This window comes from Squalius cephalus, assembly GCF_949319135.1.
Source record: "Squalius cephalus genome assembly, chromosome: 11".
NCBI lineage: Eukaryota > Metazoa > Chordata > Actinopteri > Cypriniformes > Leuciscidae > Squalius > Squalius cephalus.
The window spans coordinates 39,226,528-39,250,817 of NC_137132.1; the positions used below are offsets into that span (position 1 = coordinate 39,226,528).

Here is a 24,290-nt window from a genome sequence, read left to right on the forward strand (position 1 = left end):
GCCGTGTAAGATTTTCCTACGAGGGCGGACGTGGTCCTGCAGGGCTTAGACGGAAGAAGAGGGCGAGACTTCCAGGAAGGAGAGGATGAAGGCGAAAGGTGTGTGGCCATCATGTCCTCAACCACTGGAATGCACATGTAGCCCTGCTCCACAGAACCAACCAGGTTGGTGAAGTCAGCGGCACGGAGAAAGGCTGCTTCCAGGGCCTAGAAATCTCACAGTGAAGATCGCTGAAAAATGGCAGCTTTCTTCTAAAGTATCGCGAAGAGGATTAACCACTCAGAAACGTTCGTCGAGCTTGGAGGACTGAGAATCACGAGGCTCGTCCGGCCATTCAATACTAAGCTTCTCAGTAACACGTGCTAACACATCCACAAGCTCGGTGTAGGCCGTAGAGGGCCGCGCTTCCTGGCCACTGAGCGGGAGAGCGTGAGCCGCGGACCCGAAATCCTCCGAATCAGACGCCGCGGTAAATAAAACATCCTCCAGTCCAAAGAAGATGATGTCGTGTGCCTCTGGACTGGGGCATAAATAGTCGTGAAGAAACTCCACCAGAAAATCGGCGCGGTACGCGCGCCCGGGCAAGAGAGAGTGAAAGAGGGAATAGCAGGCCTGCTCACTTTGTAACGCCTCGAGCTCGACGTCCGATCCCCAGGCCTTGGCTTCATGAAGGGCGTTGGCCTCATCATTGACAGCAGCGTGGTGGGGGAGAACGGACTGGATATCTTTATCAAAGCAGGCAAGCCTAGCGTGGAGAGATTTTAGTCTAAAATTCTCATAAGACTTGCAGCTAGAAGCGCCAAAGATAGCCTCGCGAGTATGTGCTATGCGAAGAGAGCACGGAGACTGGCAACAGTGCAAATCCATAGTGCTTCACCGAGAGGAGAATGAAGTTCCACAGAGTGTTGTCGCTGAAGCACAAGACAGAATCCGAATTCTGGCGCCCGCACCATCAGGTCCAATGAATTGGCGTGATTCTATACGGGTTCAGACAATCTGCACCGCCCTAAGGGCGTTCCCATTGCGTCATTGCTACACAGCGTCGAGTGAACCTATGAAAGAGAACATATACTTGAAATCAAATGCAACCTGTATATCGTAAGTGTATACAGGTATGTTTGTGAATGTTGTAACAGTCACTGTCTGTCACATGATTTACTTGTCCTTGTTGTGAGTGCTATGTTCATCCCATCCACTAGGGGACACCAGTAGCACCTATACCTTATGTATAAAAGAGGAAGTAGAAGAGTAAGAGGTAGCTTCAGTTTGAGTAACCACATGGTTAATGGCTGTTCTCTTAAATAATCCTGGCTTGAGAAACGTTTGTTTGCTGCTCAGCTGTGAGTTTGTAGTTCTTATTTCATCTTTTGTGTATGCTTTAAGAATTTGTAAAAATGTTAATGAGTTGTTTTCTTTTGTAGAGGATTTTTGTATTACATGGAACTTACATTGCCTTGAGAGCTGGAATGAGAATTTGCTTGGGTGCATAAGACAAAGCAACTGCCCAAGGATTGTATTCAAAGACTCCCGGGCTACAACCAGAAGGACAAATACTTCCTTTCATCAATTCCTGCCATTTGGTGCATATAAGAACTGTTCATTGTAAAGACTGCTCACTTTATCAACTCCATTATTCGTCAACATCTTTATGGGACATTTCACCCTCATCCACTTACACCATTACTTTTTGTGTGATTTATTTAATGTTTGAGTTTGTTTGTTTGGTGTTTATGGTGAATTTTTTATGTAAAAATTCAATATATGCTCTGAAAAGATTTTTCTTTCTTGTCTTTTGTTGATTCATGTATACACTGAACACAGTATCCAGTAGGATAGAGTGCAAGATTGATTCCCCCCTCATTCTTCTGTAGCAGGCCTGGTTTAAAACAGCTGGGACAGTTATAATGTCACGAGTGGCAATAATTGTGTGTTGTGTGAGATGAGCCACTGACCAATAATGTCAGGGAGGTAAAACTTTGGAAATTAAGAGGGTTAAAGATTGTAAAAAATGTTTTTACTGTTTTTCTCACCGCACTGTTCAGCTTCTCTCTGTAGTCGTCGTCTGGAGATCCAGCACGCAACAATCACACCGGCAACTTTAGCTCAATCTTGCCCAAACACAGCGAGGTCTTACTGACTGGTTATTTGATTTCCCTTGTCTATTTACCCGCACAGCATCAAAGACCTTATGTGGTCTTATGAAGACTTCAAATGACCCAACACCTGTGAAGAGATGAATCGAGAAACTCCAACTCCTGCTATGACTTCAGATGATGCAAACTCTGTTTGAATCTACATGCACCAATGTTACAATGGCTTGAAACATCCTGGAAACTTCTTTTCTGCCTCCATCAATGATGTATTATGCAGGCTGAACAACATCAAAGTTGTATTTAAAATGCCTTTTCCTTCAGAATACATGGAAAAAGGGGCCATCGCCTCCAAGTGCTGTGCTTAATGGTCCTGTTTCACAATGTTCTTTAACCAATTCTGTGATTACTGATGGGTCAATAGCACAATTATGCTGCTTTAAAGTTTGGTCAATAATATTTCGAAATGCTTGACCTGGAATGCTTGAGCTTGGCTGGAACATGGAAGAGGCTTTCCAATTTAAGCAGCAAAGAACCAAGTTTTCTCTCTGCAGTATTTTGTACAGAGTCACCCTCCTCATCCAGTGTAGAACAATTGTTTTCGTGTTCCTCTGTGTCATTTACATAAATCAACAGCTCTGCCAGGATACAGTGTTCTTTTCAGCCCTTTCAAAAGAACAGCAGGTTTAAATTCAGCTTCTGAATGAGATGCATACTTTCTGCTTTTATGAATAGCAAATGTTCCATACACATTTATGTGAAAATCACAACCACACAGCGGTGGGCCGTCAGGGCCAGCAAGGCCTTCTCTGCTAGCCTAAACACTATAAGAATCACTGACTTGTTTTAATTTTTTTTTTTTTTTTCATGAATGTTTATTAAATTATTCCCAATAGTACAATCTCTTAATTACATATCTTTTCTCTTGGTTGCGCTGCTTCCAGTAGTTTAAATATTTATGTTAGAACTTTGATCCAATCATATTTCAGCCATCATGTGTTGCCATTGAAGGAGCAGCATCCACTGCTGCTTCAATGTATATGTAATGAGTGATTTATAATCAAGGTATTAATCAATCATTACATATACATTGAAGCAGCAGTGGATATTTCTCAAACACAAAACATTTCCCTATTTAATATCTTGAAGCCGGGTTAAATGAGCAAGCACTGTTACTGCATTCCGATATCAAATACAGACATTAAAGGATACATGAAAAGAACATTTCAGTAATCACACTGGTAACTTCTATAACAAAGTAAAATCTCCAGAGAAGTCATTCAACAACAGTGCTTGCTCATTTAACCCGGCTTCAAGAAATTAAATAGGGAAATGTTTTGTGTTTGAGAAATGTCTTCAACATTTTAAAACACATACGGGTCATTGAAGCCAATAGTTTAAGGGACCATTTCTTTGTTAAAGCCTTACTTAGACTAAAGTGTAGCTCTCCTTGAGAAAGAACGCATTATCTTGATGTTTTGAGACAACTCTCCTGTTTATAGTTAGAGCCTGGCCAAATCCAACCTTGGAAAAGCACACAGCTTTGTGTGTGTGTTAGTCTTCTTGGTTACAGGTTAAGGAACCACTGCCATTATTGGAGATTGACTGAGTTGTTGTTTGAGACATGCTGGCACCCAGCAACCCAAATCTGAGAACTGGAAGGTCACAATGTGCCTAACTTCAGGGTCCGAGTTTCAGATGCATAATCTATGGAGATATGCTTCAGTCTATCTGTATATGTATGGAAAATTACTATGTTTATCAATTTCTTAGCCAATGAGAATCATTCAACTTGTAAGCAATGATGTAGCTTAGACCTTGGAAATGGTATAACTGCTGTGATCTTTGTAACTGTAAGCGGGGCATCCTACGAACTCCCGTGTGAGTCTTGAAGATGACTTCTGCTGATGAAACTGCAAACTATCTTCAGTAAAACTTTTCTTCAATGTATTATAATTCTGACTCTGGGTCTTCTTTCAAACATCTGGTCCTTGGTTCCTAAACTGTTTACCTCCTAACACCATGGCCAAAGAAATCTGCATTAAGGCCTTCAGAATTGATAGTGCGGACGCCTGTAGCTTAAAATGAATGGCAATGAAACTAACCAATCAGATAATCAGTCAATCAGCCAATCAGATTTCGATTTGACTGCAGCGAGGCCATCTAGCAGGCGTACAATTCACGTTCACGTCTTTTGATTGGATGGTCAGAACGTGTACTAATACTAGCCAGAGCTAGCTAACCACATCTGTAGCGAACTGCATAAACTAAAATATATTCCTGTAGATTTAATAGTGTTTTAACCCACAAAATAATGTTTCTCTCTCTCCTCGACCCCAGGTTCAAACCTACCGGAAAAAAAAAAACCCATATCCAGCCTTATCCAGTTTAACTTAGAGTCACGGAACACTATTCGATTTGTCCCGGGTTATGGGTAAAAACAGAATTCACTGACTGTAATGAATGCCATGACTGATTTTGAAGGCAAAAGTCCAGCTGATCTCATTGATTTCCTATAAAAATATGTGTGAGAGCATGGGGCACCTGTACACATCGTCATGCTTTGCGGTGACTATCCCTGTGTCCACTGCTTCTGTCGAGCGGACACTCTCAGCACTAAAGCGAATTAAAACATGACGGGACAGACTCGACTTTCAGCATTAGCCTCGATGGCGATAGAAAAGGTTGTTGGGACTGAAACACACAGGTAACCTGTACAACGGAGTAATTAGACCTTGAGGAAAGAAATAAGGATGGATTTTGTGTAAAAATAATCAGTAGTTTTGGTGAGTATAATTTTTGTCCCCATTTTTTCCATGCTGAATATGATTTTTTTTTTCAAATATTCATACTTTTACATCCGTTTCTGAACTTTTTAATCGTAAACAACTGTACACAAACACACCAGCCTAACTTACTCGCTCATTTCTCTCTACCCGGCCTTTTCCGAACTCACCGCATTAACCCTATAACTGCCGGGGCAAAATAAAACAGCAATTTCACAACAATTATAAAGAGTCTGTGCACTATTAAAAGAGTATTAAGAGGTGGATTAATTCAGGTAGGACATCACTGAAGGCCTAGGTGTGAAATGCACTGCCCGCCACTGCAACCACAGAAAACACATCGGACAGTTTCTTTGTAGTTTAGAGGATGTCAAATGTGTGGGGGAAAAAACTTTTTTGAAAAAAAAAAAATTGACATAAGCTTGTTTGGTTATCTGCGGAAAAGTGTCTTGCCAAATGCCAATGAAGGGCACTCAAAGTCTTAACCGAACAGAGACAAACAGAAAGAGACATGGCTGTGAATGGTGTCTGTACCATTACAGTAATGGTCAAAGTTAACCCCCTGGGGTCGGCGGTATCGCCGGCGATACCAGCTCGCTTTTTTTTTTATCAGTGTAAAAAAGACTCATAAATACTCTGTTGACTTTGATTTTCCATAGGAATTTCATACATCAATCGATTCTGTTAAATGTGTATTATTTTTGTGTATACTCACAATAAAAACAAAGTGTTGTGCTTTTTGCCAAATAAAGAAAAATAAACACGAAGTGAGTTCTGCCTTCTCTCTGTCAGTGTAGTCCATTCTGAAACGCGTCCGAAAATGAACAATAACTCAGTGAATACTCAGTCAAACAGACATACAGACACACAGGCATGAAGCTTGAATTCTCTTCTTTTAAATGAAGTAATTTATATAAAAAACAAATATTCTCAGTTAATGTAATCTGTAAGAAAAGAGCGAGATGTCAGTCGTTCTCATCTCATCGAATTATTTTTAATGTGACTCCGCCCACGGAGAGCACGCGCTATTCAAACGCAAATGCCTGAGGCAATCCTGCAAACTTGTGAACGCCTCCATATCAGCTCGAGAAAACACAAGTTTAATCAGATCATTGTAGCCTACTTGTTTACACCGTCTCGCAGCGCTGTGAGGAATAATAATAATGGAAAATGTACCTCAGAAGTGCGGGTATTTCGAGGAGCGAGCTGAGGAATACAGTAGTACGTTTTTTTTCCTTCTCAAGTGAATCGCGTTTCTGTGTGAATGAATGAACGGCAGCCGCAGAGATGCGCGCTGTTTACCACAGCTCGCAAAAAGACAGTTTAAATTTTAAACGTGTTTCTGTGTGTGAATGAATGATGATGTTTTAGCAAACTGTATTGCTATACTTAGATGAGTAAAAATCGACTGAAATATGTTGAAATAAAATGTAGGCTATCTGTATAAGCAACGTATTAAACTGCAAATTAACATTTATATGCCCTAATATTTCATAAAAACAACGTTACAGTCAGGCGAAATATGAAAGACAACATTTTGTTGACTAGATTTGGGTACAGTTTTTACTGTAGAATATACTGCCACATCAAATAAGCTTTTGTTTAGCAATTTCTGCTCATATGTTATATATATATGTACATGTGTGTATATATATATATTATATATAGGCCTATATATATATATAACATACTATTTTTGTCAAAAATAAAGTCATCAACTAAGATGTTAGCTGTTCCAGTGTTGGCTATATTCAAACTAATCAATACATATGATAAAATATAGGCCTATAATCATTTTTTTACAAAGAAAGAGTACACTTGAAATATTGTTGAAATTGTAATTATTGTTGTAATTGTAACCTTTTTAATAAAATAGCAAAACATATTTACAAGATAGATGTAAGCAAAATCTTAAATGGTCAATATAAGTCTTCTTCTAAATATATCTTTTGTCCTTGCATTCATTCTTGTGGCTGAAGTGCCACACCTGAATGAATGGCTCATTATGCAGAGTCATTACGCATACTGGGTGGGACATTGTATTCTCAGGTGTAAACCACTCCTCGATCACGCCCCCCTCGCATATTGGCTTTCCAAGCAAAACCTGTCTTATAAAACAATACATTGATTTAAATTGTGTGTGAACGATTAGGCAGGATGATTTTCACATCATTTTGAAGCCAGAACTCGAAGCCCTGTTTTTGCTATATAGAGTGAATTTACACCTTTGCCATTAACATGTTTATAAATAACTGAAAAAAGCACAAATGTCAGAGCATGTCAGAACACCTCCAGGGCCCAGAAAACCCCTCAGACCCCAGAGGGTTAACAATAATTAAAAGTAGGGATGTCCCGATCAGGTTTTTTTGCCCCCGAGTCCGAGTCATTTGATTTTGAGTATCTACCGATACCGAGTCCCGATCCGATACTTCTATAATACATAAAAAAAGAATAAAGAAGAGCGAAAAACAGATCCAGGATCATGTTCCTTATTTTTTTTATTTAATTCACCTTATTTTAACATTCAACAACTCTGTAAACAAACAGAGCACTTCTGTGAGGTAGCTTGAACAATCAAGTAGCCTAATAAATAACATAAATTCTTCACTTTTGGACTTAGTGCAACAGTAAACATAAAAAAAGTCTAATATATAAACAAATAGCACCTCAACTTAAAATACCCAGCTGGCATGTAAACAAAAAAAAAAAAAAAAGTGCCACAGTGTTTGCAAAGCCAGTAATGTGCTTAGGTACTGCACTCGCCGGTTTCGCACTCGCCGGTTTCACACTGCACGCGTTAGCAGAGCGTGCAGCGCGTATTTTTTTCGGCGCCCATGTTAACAGATTAGAGCATTCACACCGCACGCAGAGGCGGCGCGGCAGCGCGTAGCAGGAGCAGAGCAGAAGCAGCAGTGCCGCGATCGTTTCGGCGCAGAGTCTATTTTTGCTGCGCCGCTTACGCTGAATAACCCCTCATTTACACCGCACACGTCTGCGGCGCATTACGGCTGCGACACGGCTACCGGAGCTGATCGCGCCCATTCTAGTCAATGCTTGTGTTTACACCGGCCGCAACGCAGCGCGTTTCAGAAGCTTCCCAGAAGCGACTCTCCGCGCCGCTTCGCTAAATATAGGCGCCTAGTCTATTTTTGACGGACGCGCGTCCAAGTCGCACCGGAAATACAAAATAAAAGTAAAAAATTTCAAAATAAACACCCTGTGCAGACTCCCAAACGTATTGCACGTATATTGGCAATATATCCTTGGTAGGAGACCAGAAATGGACGACGAGAGATTCATCCTGGAATTTGAAAAACACACAGTTAAGCAAATCACGTGGTCTCATGCATCCAGTCGCTCCGCTTCTGATATGCTCCCGGTGTGAGTTGGCACCGCGTGGAGGACGGAATAAAACCTCGTCGCAGCCGTAATGCGCCGCAGGCGTTTGCAGTGTAAATGAGGGGTTAAAGTGACAATGCATTGATCATGGCCAAAATACACCGCAGTTTTATCCAAAAAAGTGCATTGATGATATCTATTGTGTTTTAATCAGTCGATCAAATGACCAACAACAATGTAAATAGAAAACAAATGTCCAAAAACAAACTTGTTGCCAGAACAATAAAAACAAAGATGAACCAAAAGTTATTGAATTAATAATAAAATAAGCTTCTTGACAAGTCTTTTCTACGGAAGCCCTGAACCGCAAGGTGAGAAAAAAAAATAAAGAAAACTTATCTCGTTATTTCGACTTAATAAGTCGTTATTTCGACATAATATCTCGTTATTTCGACTTAATAAGTCGTTATCTCGACATAATAAGTAGTTATTTCGACATAATATCTCGTTATTTCAACATAATATCTCGTTATTACGACATAATAAGTCGTTATTTCGACATAATATCTCGTTATTTCGACATAATATCTCGTTATTACGACATAATAAGTTGTTATTTCGACATAATATCTTGTTATTTCGACATAATATCTCGTTATTTCGACATAAATATCTCGTTATTTCGACATAAATATCTCGTTATTTCGACATAATAAGGGGACATTCTAATATGCATTAAGCTACATTTAGCGTTCTTATAATGAGTTTCTATGGGAGGAAAATGCTTAACGTCAAATTAAACGCTTTGCGTTCATATTCTGGACTTATCTGATTTTTGTAGTAGCCTATACTTTATTATGATTTTAGTATCATATTGATTAATAAATGCACGCACAATTATCCGTGAACTTGATAAATGTTGCAGATATGTTTTAGGCTACTATCCACAAACAAATTGCTTTCAGTTATGTGTGCAAAATTCAGAATTCAACGAATGCAGTGCAACAACAACAATAATAGTTAAATTAATATTAGTATTATTAATAATAATAATAATAATAATAGTCGCAATAGTGCTAGGCTAAGGCAGTGCAAGCCAAGTCAAGTAAAACAGAGTTTCTTTGCATTCATAGTCTGGACTTATCTGATTTTTTTGTAGTATACTTTATTATGATTTTAGTATCATATTGATTAAGAAATGCACGCACAATTATCCTTGAACTTGATAAATGTTGCAGATATTTTAGGCTACCCATAAACAAATTGCTTTCAAATGTGCAAAATTCAGAATTCAACGAATGTGCAGCAATTTGTACAAATAGACATTTTTGTGTATAAAAGACATTTTTGTTTTATTTTGTATTAGTGATTATAATTTGCGCGTCCATTTATTGACGTCTGAGTCGATCTCATTTGAGTGTATTCGGCAATTTGCTTAACGTGGAATTAAACGCGTATATTCTGAGCTCATCAGATTTTGTTGTACATATACTTTATTAGTATGATTATTTACTGTGTTTGGTCTGTTAGTAAATATAAGGTTTGTATTCATTTCGATATGCCACTAGAGGGCAGAATAAGACCGGGAATTATAGAATGCATTGTAGTTATGTTGACCTGTGAACGCTGCCAGTGTGAAAGCAAAACGCGCGTGTCCTGCTCCTGCTCACCATACGCACTGCTCCTGCGCTGCTTACGCTCTGCTAACGCGTGCAGTGTGAAACCGGCGTAACTCTGTGCCACCGCATAACTATAGATGTGTTAAAAAATAATGAGAATATATATACATATATATCCGAGTCCTGATCGGGAGGTAACGTCCGATTCCGATCGAGTCTGAAACCACGTGATCGGGCCCGATTTCCGATCACGTGATCGGATCGGGACATCCCTAATTAAAAGTACATGTTTGGTTGGTAGTTTGTCTCCCTATACTGGCTGTTCTGAGGATAATGCATTATAGCGCTGGATTATGTGGGAGCTATTGATATACTTATTACTTTCATTTGCATGACAATTTATTTTCATGTTGTTTGATAAGAAGAAAATTTCAATCTAGATTACAACAATATTTGTAAGAAGTATTTATTTATATACACATCATGGATGTAAATTCATATTGTTTATTATTTCACAATTTTACCCTACCCTTATTAAAACATGGAAAAGGACATTGGGTGTCTGTGAAGTAGATGAGGGGGAGTTTAGCTTGCTTTTGAAGTATACACAGGACGTTTTTGGAGAACAGTACAGTGTCATCCTACAGTCTGATCCTATAATGTCTAATCCAAGGAGGAAGAAGGTAGACGGAGTAGATCCAAATATAAACTTGATTTATTAACATACAGGAAACTCAGGCAATGTAATATCAAAGAACACAGTGTGCCATGCACAAAGAATACAGGACAATGAATTGGTACTAAAGAGGAACTTGCATACATAGTGAAGATGAACCAAATATAGACAGCTCTGGTAATTAATCAAATGATGAATAACCATGGTAACTGATGACAAACGGGAACACAAGGAACAAAGATAAGCTAACTAAAAGTCCTTATAAATGAAACTAAAACAAACTGAATGTAATTGTGACAAGAGTTGCCAACCGTTCTGTATATTACAGAATCGTCCCGTATTTAGGGCATCAAAGAAGCGTTCTAATATGAAAGCCAGACAGAGCGCAGTTTGTCCCATATACACAGGCATATGCTAGAGTCTAGACCATACGAATAAGGCCACATCCACACAAAGCTTTTTTTTCGCTGTAAAAAAAAAATCCGTAAACACGGGGTCTTCTCAAGAAATATCTGCGTACACACGAAACCACTGAAACCGACTCAAAACGATGTAGTATACATGCCAGACCAATATGTGGCGCTGTAATTCTGCCATAGAGATACACTAAAAACGGAGAAGACGACGGAGCATGCGCAGAATACAATATGCGCTGTAAACAATAATATTAGGCTCAGGAGATTCTTATATTCTTTTCTTTTTTTTTTACCAAGAACTTGAACAATATGAACAACCATAAATGGCCTGGTACAAAACAAGGATGAGTCACAATATTCGATTAGTTAGCGGACCCATAAAGCTTGCCACAAAGAACCGGCAAATGTAATAATTATGAATGTGTCAAATACAGCAAGGAGACATTTTAATTGTTTACTAATAAACAAGTGTTTTCTGTGTCAGTGTCAGCTGCAAAGATGTTGACGATGCTGACTCGCCATCTTCACAGTGGTGAACGTGCCTATAGAGAGAAATGCACACTTCATACGGATTACATAAGAGAGTTGTCTGTTTCTTTTCGTTTTGAATTGTTTTGTTTACAAGTAGACATTTTCAAGCTTTCTATAGATATAGATATATTTCTGAGTTTAGGTTCATTTATGATTGCTCCAGTTCATAAGCAATGCAAGTGATCGTGCTGGTGCCTCCATGTCCTGATTAAATTGTCTGCTATATTTGACATTGATTAAAATTAAGATACAATTTATACAAAACGAAATTCACTTTAAAGAAAGGCTTTATACAAAGCGGTCAAAATTACGTTTCCCGATATATTGCGCATCTTATGATCCTATTACCCATGCTGTTCACTTTTCATATAATCAACATAGATGAAATTAAAAAATAATATATTATCTAAACATAAATACAAAACTAAATACGTTTTCTTTAATGGCTACAACATGTAGGCCTTCAGTACAGAGAAATTTAATGTCGGAGCGGAATTTGAGCAAACAAGTTTTTCCGGTGTGCATGTGGGGCAGGGGTGCGTTTTTTGAATAATAATCAAATAAATCCCAGCAATCATTGAATATTATTTTTGCTCGAAATGCTCATCCCTACAAAATACGAAATGTCTTAATCAGGCAACAGACAAGCATCATAGCATAAGAAAGAAAATATAAATAAATAAAGAACTAAAATACAACTACATTCAAGTAAGTAATAAATAACTAAATAAAAGAGGCTCAGTAGCTTCTACAGAACACAAGCATGTAGTCTGCAGTTGTTGTGATAACATCATCGTTTCACTAAATATACGGATTGGCTGTACGAAAACGCAAGGGTGTCGTTTTCAGATTTCAGATACACTCTGGGACCCGGTTTAAAAAAATAGTGGTTTCAGTCTCCCAAAATGCCGGATCCGTCTGGACGAAACGGCGATACAATAAAAAAAAAAATTACGTATACAGCTAAACGTCTCCGTGTGGACCGAATTAATAATTTTTTGGAGCATTTGCATAACACATTCTTTAAAAAAGTGGGTGGGAGCACAAAAAATAACATTACGATGTCCAGAAATCATTTTCATTGGGTTTAATTTATTGACATCGAACTCATATTTAATGTGATAGTTTCATCCTTACATCTACTAATACAATATGCGGTTAGTTCCGAGATTCTTCACGTTAGTAAATAAATACATAGATCCGCTATTTGTGTTTGTGAGTTCTAATAATCTAGTAATACTCTTTTGACAAGTGTGCCAGAGGTTTTGGGTTCTAAACCGTCCTCGTGTAGCCTGGCAAGCCAGACCTACATCAAGATGTTAGGTCTGGCAACTCACCATAGACACGGCTCAATCCGAGAGGTGGGATAAACGGCTGTCCTTCAAATTCCCTCTGCATGCAATAGACAGCGCTTCAACCAACCAGAGCATTTTCCCAACAGCGGAGCTAACGTTAGTTGATAGATTCAACTTTTCAAAACTACGAACTCATCTTCCTTTTTTAAGAATGACTTAAGTGCCGTTCTTTGCTCTTTTCTCAAAGAAAAACTTAACTCCAAGTCCTCCAGAGTTGCGGCCAAAGCCAATTCGAAAGATTCTCCAGCAGCCGCCATTCTTTGTTTATAAGTAGCAGGGAACCGTCGCAACTCTGTCATCATTTTGTTAAGCCCGCCCCGCCTAATCTATACATGATGTGATTGGCCTGACCCAATTTAGATTTTTACAGCTCCGAAAGTCAACGGAGAGTTGCTAGACTACCCTGGCTGCAAAATACATTTTGCTGCCGCTAGGGTGCCTCTAGATTTCTAGGCTAGTCCTCATGTAGAGTATTTTTAAATCAAGAGCAGGGACGCGTTTCTGTGGATTTTGTTTTCTGCCGTTATCAAGTGCACTCATTCAATCCCACAATGCACCACAATAATGAGTGTACAACTAATGTACGCTCAACGGCTAGAGAATACCCATAATGCATTGTGAGAGTTGACTAAATGAATTCCCACGTCTGACCAGAAGATGGTGCCGCAGCTGAATCATCCATCCATCCATTTTCCAAACCGCTGGTCCAATATGGGTACAATGTAATATCATACAGGTATAAATTCCTTTTAATTGATTATTAAATTGCTTAATTAAAGTTTATACATGCTAGTTTCCATGACAGAGTTCAAGTTAAATCTTTCATTACTACTGGAGCTGTCAGTTTGCTACGTTTCAAATGATTATTAAACAGCAAGCACAAACTATGCAGAAACAGCAGCCATTCTGGCTCAAATTTCATTCACTCCCTCAAATGGACTCTGTAAGTGGAGTAATATAGGGAATAGTGAATGAAGGTATAGGGGGTGATTTCGAACACATCCAGAGACTTTATACAGGGCAAAGAAACAAACTTTATGCTGGGCAGGACCAGCGGCAATAAAGACACAGAAGACACAGAATACTTTACTGGTTGGGACCAGTAGCGATGGGAGATTCAGCAGAATGTCCAAATTCAATTCCTCAAAATATCCTCACACTCCTCCTCCATTCCCTCAAACTCCACTAGCCCTCCCACGGTGGCACAGGATGTTGCCAGCTCACACACCTGGTCAATGTGGGGCTCAGGCTCCACGGCGATGTCCTTTTGTCTGGCTCATCCGTCACAGTGGGCTCTGGCTTATTGTCCGTGAAGTCCACTGGAGAATTCTTCAAATATCTTCATTTGAAGTTCTGAAGAAGAACCAGAGACATAAGGATTTGGATTTATTACATGTACATTACTTTTTTTTTTGGGTGAACTATACCTGTAAGGCTTTTGGGACTGCAGTGTAAAACTAACATGAATTCTAAGATGGATTCTACAATCTATTTACAGTGCTTTGGGGAAACGCAGACCAGGCTAATGATTCACACTCTATTCAAGGTCTGCTACATCATCTTGAAAAATGACTGTAAAAGTTCTTACCTATCAGGAACAGAAAACAAAATTGCAGTCTTTATTACACACTAAATGTATTCTTCCCTTCTATTCTGACTTTTATTCTTTTTTAAGTGCGACTGCCCAGATTAGTATGTTCTATGTGTGGACTCTCATGTTGTTTTTTCTTTGGTTCCCATGTTTCCTTCCTGTGTTTAGTTCTTGTTCCCCAATGATAGTTGGTTTCTAATTAGTTAATTGATTATTCACTTGCCTTGTTTAATTTCTTAATTTAGCTATAAATAAAATAAATTTGTTAAAAGAAACTGATTTATATTTTATTATAAATATTTGTTATTTTGTTAAATGTTATTTGTTACATCATTCATTCATTATATAGCTATCTCCCTGTTTCTTTCTTTTAAGCATTCTAAAATAATTGTTCCTCATTAAATAATATAATTAATTATTGTGGTTTTGCTCCATATGTGGTTACTTCAATGGTTTAAACTTTAGATTCTGTAAGTTACTTTATGATTTTATGTCATCCAACAGCATCATAGCTGGATAAATGTTGCCCTCCGCCCCTGTTTCTGAAAGCCCAAGGATGATGTAAACCACTGACACAAGACGAGACAGAGCCTGGGGTGCAGAGCCTCCGCCTGTGGGAAATCAATAGATTGGCCAATACATTATACCAGGGGTTCTCAGATCTGGCCCTCAAGATCCATTTTCCTGCAGTTTAGGTACAACCTTGATCAAAATCCCCTGCACTGCACCATGATGTATTCATAATGAAGATCGTAAAGGTCAAGATTAATGTGTTGTTGTAGAAATGGGCTCAACTGCATAATATAGCTGGAAAATATTTATTTGCGATGTATGAATGTAATTACACAGAGCAAAGAAACCAATTACCTGCCGCAGGCAGGGGCACGGGAAGTGGGGAAGTGTTTGCAGCATCCCGTTTTCACAAGATTGTAAATGCAAAACCGCAAATGTTTGTTCATTACATTTATTCATTTTTATATTTAAAAAGTGTTATTTATATGTAAAAATTGTATTTTTTTAAAACATACGCTCAGAGTGTGACGTCATGTTGTGACTGTTGCAGCGTGCGAAGGAAGAATTTGTCCGCTCTACTCCTGAGCGCAAGTCCACCGTCAGTGTTGTGTAAGGTAGGCAAGGCACTAGACAGATTTTTTGTGTTCATTTCTATTTCCTGTCGCTGTGCAGGCTCTTTTATTGTATATGACACAAGCCCTGAAAAGTGAAGCCAAAGCGTCTCGATCGCCCCCCGGTGACTGGTCCTAGTATAGGTCATAAGCCCCACCTCCCTGTGTTATTCAACGGGACGTGAGACCAACTAAACAATTAAATTGCACTTCAAATATCTTTTTTCCAAAGGTGGTTTCTTTCATTTGCTGTCGTTTTTATCACGCTGATGTAAGTTCAAGTGTCTGTTTCAAAAATAAGTTGGTTTTTAGTTAGTTACGTGATGCGATGGTGTAACGTCATGACTGACAGCTGTGATTGACAGGTTCTCTGAGCGAAGTAGTGACTGAAGCACCAACGGACATTTTTTTCGGGATCTTCGGAGGACTGAGGAGATTGTATTTACTTTATTTTAACAAGCCTCTTGTCGTACTGCAATCAATTTTTTAAAAAGTGCACTCAGGGAGAGTGCATTCTGCGAGAGTGAGGGCGGAGCGTTGATTTCGCGGCTTTACTTCCTGCTCACGACTGCGCAGGTCTGGTCCCGAGATCGCTACTGCGCAGACTCAAGTTTCAAGATGTCAGCACCATATCGGGACTCTGGCGGCTTCAGTTCTCACCAATGGAAGAGAGCGAAGGGGCGTCGTCCATATTTTTTTACAGTCTATGATATGACAGTGTAAACAGCTCAATAACCCTTTTATTTAAAGGCTTAATTTATGTTCCGTTGACCAGTCCGTTGCATTACGATTAAAAGCAGTATCAATAATGTCAAAAATGTGATGTGCAGTTCAAGTTCGGGTGTGTGGGCTGTTTAAACGAGTGCTCTCACTGATACGCTTGTTGTAGTTTGCTTAGTTTTGATGAGTTTTATAGTCTTGATATTGTTTCTCATTCAAAAGTGGTGACATAGACCAGTGGTTCCCAAACCTGTCCTGAAGGCACCCCAACACTGCACGTCTCCCTAATCAAACACACCTGATTCAACTCATCAGCTCATTATCACATGGGTTAATGAGCTGATGAGTTGAATCAGGTGTGTTTGATTTTTTTTTTTTTAAATGTTGTAGATAATGAGAATGTAACAAATGAGAATCAATTAAATTAATGTTTTATACTTTGAGACAAAGGTCGTCTTAATCATTTTCAGTTTTGCTAAAGGTAATTTATTTTTTCAATAATGGAAGAACATGTAAAAGTATGGTATTTGGGCAGGGACGGATTATGACTTGTAAAGGGGAAAATTTGGTTTGACCAGTAAAAAAAAGAACATCTGTAATTTCCAATATACACTCTGCTTAATTGCCTTTTTTATTTGAAGGTGCATCTTTTACAGTCGTTCAAACAACTGCAGAGTGAAGTGTGTATGTTTTTACTTTTTACAGTTCAAATTTTAAATAATAAATATGCTAAAACATGCTCTCTCTTGGCCCATTTTTTGGATCATTTATAATTAGGCAACAAACAATTATGCAAATGAGGCTAATGAAAAATGAGGCAATGTTGGACAGTTATGCTGTAATAATAAATAGTTATTTTTCCAATACCTTTCACAAAAAAAAAAAAAAAAAAAAAAAAAAAAAAAACAGCTTAAAGAGTGCATGGTTCTAATAAATATAATTTTAAACAGGATGGGACAATGGTTTTAGGGCCTTCATATTCACATAGGGCCCAACAGTAAGTTCCAGGGAGCCCTCATAGTCCAAGAGCCTTGTTTAAGGGCGCTTTCACACTTGGTTCGATTGCCTGTTCCGAACCCGAGTTCGATTGCTCCCCCCTCCCCTGCCCCCGATGGACTGTGTTCACATTATATTATTTCTATCCGAACCGCGGTACGCTTGCGTCATCAGGCTGCAGCTGGCGTAATGGTGTTGCTTGGTAACCGCGAATGAAAAGGCACCCAAATTGATAGACTTGCTCGGTTGACATTTGTTGTTCTTTTTTTTAACCTTTGGTTTTGTTTTCAACATAGACATACAGAAACACACTTGCGTCTGTCTGCCGCAAAAATTCTGAAAACGTTTCAAAGACTGCGGGCTGTCCGCCGAAGACACATTATACGCCATCAGTAGCGGTTCACTTCCGCGGTTTGGTTCGATTGCGTTCATATCAGCAGCGAACCGTACCCGAGTTCACATGACCCGTACCCCAGACCACCTTTTTAATCGGACTCGAGTACGGTTCGCGGGTGCGCACCCGAGTTCGAAAGACAGCGTTCACATCATCCAAACGAACCGAACTCTGACGTCATTCAAACCCGGGTGCACACCAAAAGTGCTAGTGTGAAAGCGCCCTAAGAGGCCTTGTGTAGGCTATGGGACACATATATTACAGCATTAATAAACAGTTGTTTTCATTGTTAATGGGTTTTCTGAACCAAACTGGATTGCGCTGCCTTTAACCCCCACCCTGTTTTGTTTTGTTCTATCCTCTGCGCTTCTGTGTTCATCAATACATCATGCGTCAGGTCAGAGGTCACTCTTTCGCCGTGAATCACTGCGTACCACAGTCTGCCGGAAGCTACTGTAGTTATTATAGCTAATAAAATCATAAATATGGATATTTTTCTAACACAAACGCATGGCTTCACTTCAGAAGGCCTTTATTAACCCCCAGGAGCCGTATGGATTATTTTTTAAATAACTGATTGTATTTGTCTGTAAGAAAGTCATAGGCCTATACACCTTGGATGGCTTAAGGGTGAGTAAATATAATAATTAATATAATATATATAATATAATTTTCATTTTGAGTGAACTATCCCTTTGTAATGATAATAAATACCTGACTGAATTTTCCATTTGTTGGCATGATATGGTTAGATTCAGATGGGAAATATCATACAAGTTGGGTGTCCACCTTAACGATAATCACCATATTTACGGTGAAGCCATCATGTGTAGAAATATAATATTAACCATATTATAAAATATAATTTATAGTTACAACTGTAAAGCTTTATTGAAATATTATGGGATCTCCTTCAATACTTGCAGAATATTTACTTTTTAAAATAATGTTGTGTCTGCATTTTTAAAATGAACATTTTAATGAAAGTATATTTATTGAACAAAAATGAATTTTCTATTGTTCAAAAATAGTGCAAACTTTGCTAAAGTGATTGTTTTGATCAACATTATTAAAAACATTATTTTAGCTGCAGTATTTGTATCAGTACTGTGTGTCTTTGCCCCCTGCTGGTTTTACCCTGTGTGTCTGTGGGGTTAAAGACCTCATTATTTATCTGCTGCATTATAGTTCAATAAAAACATTAATCATACAATCATTCTGCAATCATACACCATGGGAATAGTGAAAAGCACATTTGTATAAGGCCTTTAGCCCGTTGTACCCCACATGAGATCCTGCGCAGCAGGATATCAACACGATGACAACAGCTGGTTTCACACGAGACTAACTGCGAGTAGAAATGTCAACACAAAGCAAGCAAGAAAAGTGGAGCCGTTCAACAGTGTTGTGAGTATAGAGAGGGAGGCACACAAACCGTGCGATGACCCACAGGGTTTTCTGAGGAATTTGAGAGGAGCTCCAGCCGCGTTTCATTACGATTTTATAAATCCTTTGCGCAGCAGATCTGAGGAGACCAGAGCGCGCTCAAGCGCAAATCTTTCCACATGCACGCGTACAGTATCACGATCAGATGACTCTAACACGTGTTGTCATATCTCGCTGGCTCCAGTCCAAAATTAATCCAGGATTACACTTTAACACAGAGAGAACTCAATGACTAATAAACGCAGCTGACGGAGCTTTCACTTGCCGAGGACTTCTAGAGCAAACAGCCTATAAAATAAACGGAAGACACGTACAGGCGAGATCTAAAAATGAGGTCTAAAGGAGTGTTTGTGCTTGTGTTACTGGGCGCGTTAACCGCTTATTACGTTTATTCACCAATCCCGAATAACATAGAAGAGAGATGGAAACTAATGCTCACTGACTCTTTCTTCAAAACTTTAAGCCACTTGGTAAGTTTGCTTGCATTTGTATTTTAAGTGGATTAAAGACTGACAGACATCATTCTTAAGTTCAATGCCAGTTAAACGCATGTGTATTGCGATATTACTGCCATATTGTTATTTTCGGCTGGGTTGATCAAAGAGTGTACGCAACTAATCGCAGTTGTAACCTATTTGTTGTTTCAAGCGTTAGATTATTTGTTTGGATTTCACAAGTGTTTGGCACGACACTGCTCAAGAGTGTGTGTCAATAGAGTCAGGCAGATTTACAGTTTACAGATTATGTCAATTCTTAATCCGACCATTAAAGTAAGCTTTGTGGTTAATAATAGAAGTAAATTATAGCAGGAAATGCCATTTAAATAAATACCTTAAGGTGTAAAACGCACCTTAAATAGGGGCGAGTGTTGTAACACTATTTGCTTTAACGTCTAACTCTGTGTTGCTGCTGCTTCTATTTTCCCCAGTCTCAGTTTGTCTTACAAATTACATTTGTTTTGAAATCTACATCTTGTAAATCTGATTAACTGTAAAAATGTGTCACTGTTGTTACAGCTACTGGCTGAGTTGTAGGTGCAGTGGAACACTAATACAAATATGGACATCAGTTTACATTTTTAAGGGACATTCATCTTGTTTATAAAATTAAATGAAAATTCATGATTTTTTTTAAACCATTCCTTTAAACCATCACCCTGACTCCAGTTTTGATTTTAAAGGTACAATATGTAAGAATTTTTAATCAAAATATCCAAAAACCACTTACACAGTGTTGTATATTTCTTTCAGTTGTGTACATTATCCTAAATGTTTCCAAGACTTTGTAAATTCAGAGAAATTCACCATTTTTAAATAGTGCCCGTCACTTGTCGCCTGTCTATGACGTAATATCCACGTTATCCCTGGTTTTCCGCTAGTACTGCCATAGTAACCATGGCGACAGACATGGACAACTGCGTAGTGCATAACGTCTAGCGGCACGCTCACACTGTTGTTGTTTCGTTCAAACATTATGGATCATGGCAAGCAGACTTTGGGACAAAAGGAGAACTAAAACGAGGATCAATATCGGCGTGGCGTTTTCGAGATGCCGAGAGCTAGCGTCTGATGTACATAAAACAAATCAATGTTATAATAGCTCAACGTGATGAAATGTTAGAATACGATCAGTATGTTATTCTAATGTTGATCTAGCTCACTGCTAGTCTCATACAGCCAACAAACTAACACAGAGAATAACATTATAACATTAAACACACTCAAATGCTGTTTAGTGTGATAGTGTAGACCAAGTTAAAGAGCGCTGTGTTACCTCACAATTTTAATTTGTTACATAAACTGACCAGTTTGAGTATTAATTCAGCACTTGCGGGTAGTTCGGGAGATTGAAATGTCCTCATTCCTTTATATCTGCAGGACTCGCGTGTGGCGCTGATATCTGTCTCGCATTAGCAATCGCGCCCTGCTTCATATCAGTCATGTTAAAAAACATTAATGTATTCACTCATCCATAAACATTATTAGATCCATCGGCATGACGACAAGTTCCATGATTCGTCTTATTCGCTGCGTCATCAATCTACACCTTTGTTATTGTGAGAGGTTAGCGACCCCTAGCGGCTAGCAGCGAAAAATAAACGACATATTGTAGCTTTAAACATTTCCATTTAGCAAATAGGAAACATTTAAATTGTAAACAAGTTTGAAAAAAATGAATACTGTACAAACACATAAAAACATGGCTAGCAACTAAGAAACATGCCACAAATGTCTTGTTATGCTGCATCCCAATTTGCCTACTTGTACTACGCCCCAAAAAATATGTAGGCTACTCTTTTTTTGAAGAAAAATAACATATTTTTGAGCGTAGCAGAAGACTAGGCAAATTTTGGAACATTTATACATTTACCACGTAGGGTTGTAACGGTATACCGGTATGACGATTTATCACGATATTGGCATGTACGATTATCATATCGTAAACATTTGCTAATCCACGGTTTTGAAAAAAATAATTAAACCAGATCTCATCTGCGCATATGCAACTTCTTTTCACTTGACTGCTTAGACTCCACCCATACATGTGCGCTCGTTTTCCCCCGCCGAAAATAAGTAACGTTATACTTTTGTTATCTGAATAAACGAACGCGGAATTTTCCTCGAAGATGGGTTTAGAGTGCGGATCGGGCCGAATTTTTCTGTCCGAGCCCGGCCCGCGTCCGAAAGAGCAGTAACTGAACCCGACCCGAGTCCGACAGGCATAAAGAGATGTCCGAGCTAGGGCTGTCGCGATAACCGCAATATCGCAGTACCGCGCTACTGACAAGCCAACCGCAGAGGAATTCAAGTTACCGCAGCAACCGCGATATTCGCGTGTTTTCTTTTTTCATAAGGCTATACCCTTCTTGTTTTGAACTTCGTGCATGTGTATTGAATGTTAAATAAGTTAATAATGATAATAAGACGTGGTGATCATGGTTTTATCATGGTGATTTGTACAGAGGCTTCGTGGATTTGCACGTAAGCCTAAACAGACAGTGAATGAGAGAGATCGACTGAGCGCGTGCGATTAACTGCGTCTGTCTTTGAGGTCAAGTCATATTCGTGAAAAGGTTGCCGTGTACAAGGAAAGTTAAATATTTGTCCTGTCATCCTTTTAACGTTTAAAATAAAGGGTATTTACCATGAATGGCATCAGCGACAGCGCTGGTCAGCATCCACAGCGCGAGGAACTCGCGGTCGCGAGAAACAAAACTCAGTGAGTCACGCATTGAATCAATGCCATTTGTCTCTATTAAGTGAAGCTTCAGCGTTACCTATGCAACGCATTGCTGGTCAGCTGAGCCTTGAAAAGTGGAGCTCAAAGTTAAAATAATTAACCTTGTTTCATTACTATCTTTTAATGAATCAATCAGCGTTTTTGAACGTGTTGTTGAATGTTTATGACTCACTCAAAGACAGTCCGTTGCTGTAACAACTGCGCGCTGAGTGACAGGCTTTCAATGCGCAGATACACTGTTTAGTTTCGGTTTACTGGTTACTGAAAATGTACTCGTTTTTGTGCATGCTGACCACATCGTAACACTTATTTATATAGCAACAAATAAATCAAAATAAATTAATAAATGCGGTAAAACCGCATATCGCGCTATTGAGCCACTCATAATTACCGCAAGGGAAAATCCTTCACCGCGACAGCCCTAGTCCGAGCCCGACCCGACACCGACAGTTAAAATCTTTTTCCTTTTTTTTCATACTAATGAGACATGTACGTTTGTTTGTGTGGAAAGCCCGCTTTTATTAAGCAACTTTAGGAAGGCATTCGGAAATGTCAACAGGTCAGTCAGTTGTGTCCAGACATATGGACGAAGAGTGGCTGCAAAAGAAGGAAATATGTCGAACATGTTCTCCCATATTCGCGAACATCATCCCTCCCTGCAGATAAATTTATAAATGGTAAATTAATCAAATCGCTATAAGTGTGTGTATTAATATACAGCGGAAAAAAAATGTTCTGTGTGAAAGAGCAGCGCCATTTCGCCTAGTACATACTCAAGTATGTGTGACGCTCATAGTGTGTTTAAAGCGTCTGCCGTCTCACTCATATGAGAACGTGAACACATGAACATATCCAGAGCTGCTCTGCTTTTATTTAAAAGAATCATCATCAAATACACTCTGACTGAAACTCATAGGTGTTTAGTACAACCTGTCAAAATAAAAGTTCGATTTAGCTTAAAGAAATGTTACTATTGTACAATAGAATATAGCTTAGTTATAACAACAACAATAATAAAGTTTATTTAAACATTAAGAAATATAGTTTTTTGTCTGTTTTAATTTAGTAAACTTATCCAGACAAACAAAAGTTGTTACATTTCATCTGATTGCATTTTCAATAATATATTTGTATTAAATCATAGAATCCAGACAAATTATATCAGACAAGTTACCCAGAATTTCTGAGGAAATAAAATACATTTCATAAGACTCTACTATCTTATAATAAGGCCTATCTTAAATAATAATTAATAAATTAAGAATAAAAATAAGTTAAGGTTTTATGAATTCAATTGATTAGACATGTTTGTTCAAATGGGAATTAATTTTTTCTTTCTTATTTTTTCAAAAGGTAGACTCATACAAAAAAGTTTTTTTTTTCATTAAAAAAAGTTTGTTTTAATAAACCATATGTTCAACCAAAAAACCCTATCTGTTTTCATTAATTTAAGGGCCATTGTAGCAGATGATTAAAATAATAATAATGATTGTTTAATACCGTATATCATGAAACCGTGATATTTTCTGAGACGATTATCATACCGTGAAAATCTCATACCGTTACAACCCTATTACCACGTCATAATTGAATATTTTTTTCTTGCCATATTTGTGTTGATCCTGTCGTAAACTGGCCTGTCAATCATCTTGTCACAGTTAATGTCCACATATGCTTCATTCATGTGCTATTGGAAAATTCCTACTTCCCACTTCTGAAGTCGCGATAAATGGTGCGTTCAAGTCCTCCTGGGAAGTTCGTATTTACGAGGTGGGAAGTCGTGTTTACGACAGCAGGTGCGTTCAAGTCACTTTCGTCGGAGTAAGATGGCGGAGTACTTGCTCTTAATTAATTACACAAAAATACAGCAAGAAAATGAAGAGCAAAGACATCAGGTGTGCATTGCTTTCTTAAGTTTTTAATTAAAGCTACTGCAAACTTTATCATTGCATATTATATTGTTATAA

At 38.5% G+C, this 24,290-nt stretch overlaps 2 protein-coding genes across 7 annotated transcripts in view; one reads left to right on the top strand and one right to left on the bottom strand.

Moving 5' to 3' along the window:
* The window catches only part of LOC307166934 (uncharacterized protein), a 63,147-nt gene extending 43,933 nt beyond the window's left edge, over positions 1-19,214 (bottom strand). For 3 of the 6 annotated variants that reach the window (XR_013822709.1, XM_079885712.1, XM_079885714.1), the window contains exons 1-2: positions 19,073-19,192; positions 14,041-14,165 (exon numbers count right to left, since the gene is read on the bottom strand). The gene's annotated coding sequence lies outside the window, so the exon portion shown is untranslated. Of the gene's footprint in view, positions 1-14,040; positions 14,166-19,072 lie in introns of all 6 variants that reach the window. The other 3 variants (XR_013822708.1, XR_013822710.1, XM_079885713.1) reach the window with 3 other exon arrangements.
* The window catches only part of aadac (arylacetamide deacetylase), a 49,581-nt gene continuing 44,221 nt past the window's right edge, over positions 18,931-24,290 (top strand). Inside the window, exon 1 of the mRNA XM_079885711.1 lies at positions 18,931-19,553. Coding sequence (XP_079741837.1) covers positions 19,413-19,553 — 141 coding nt within the window. The 5' untranslated portion in view covers positions 18,931-19,412. The remainder of the gene's footprint in view (positions 19,554-24,290) is intronic.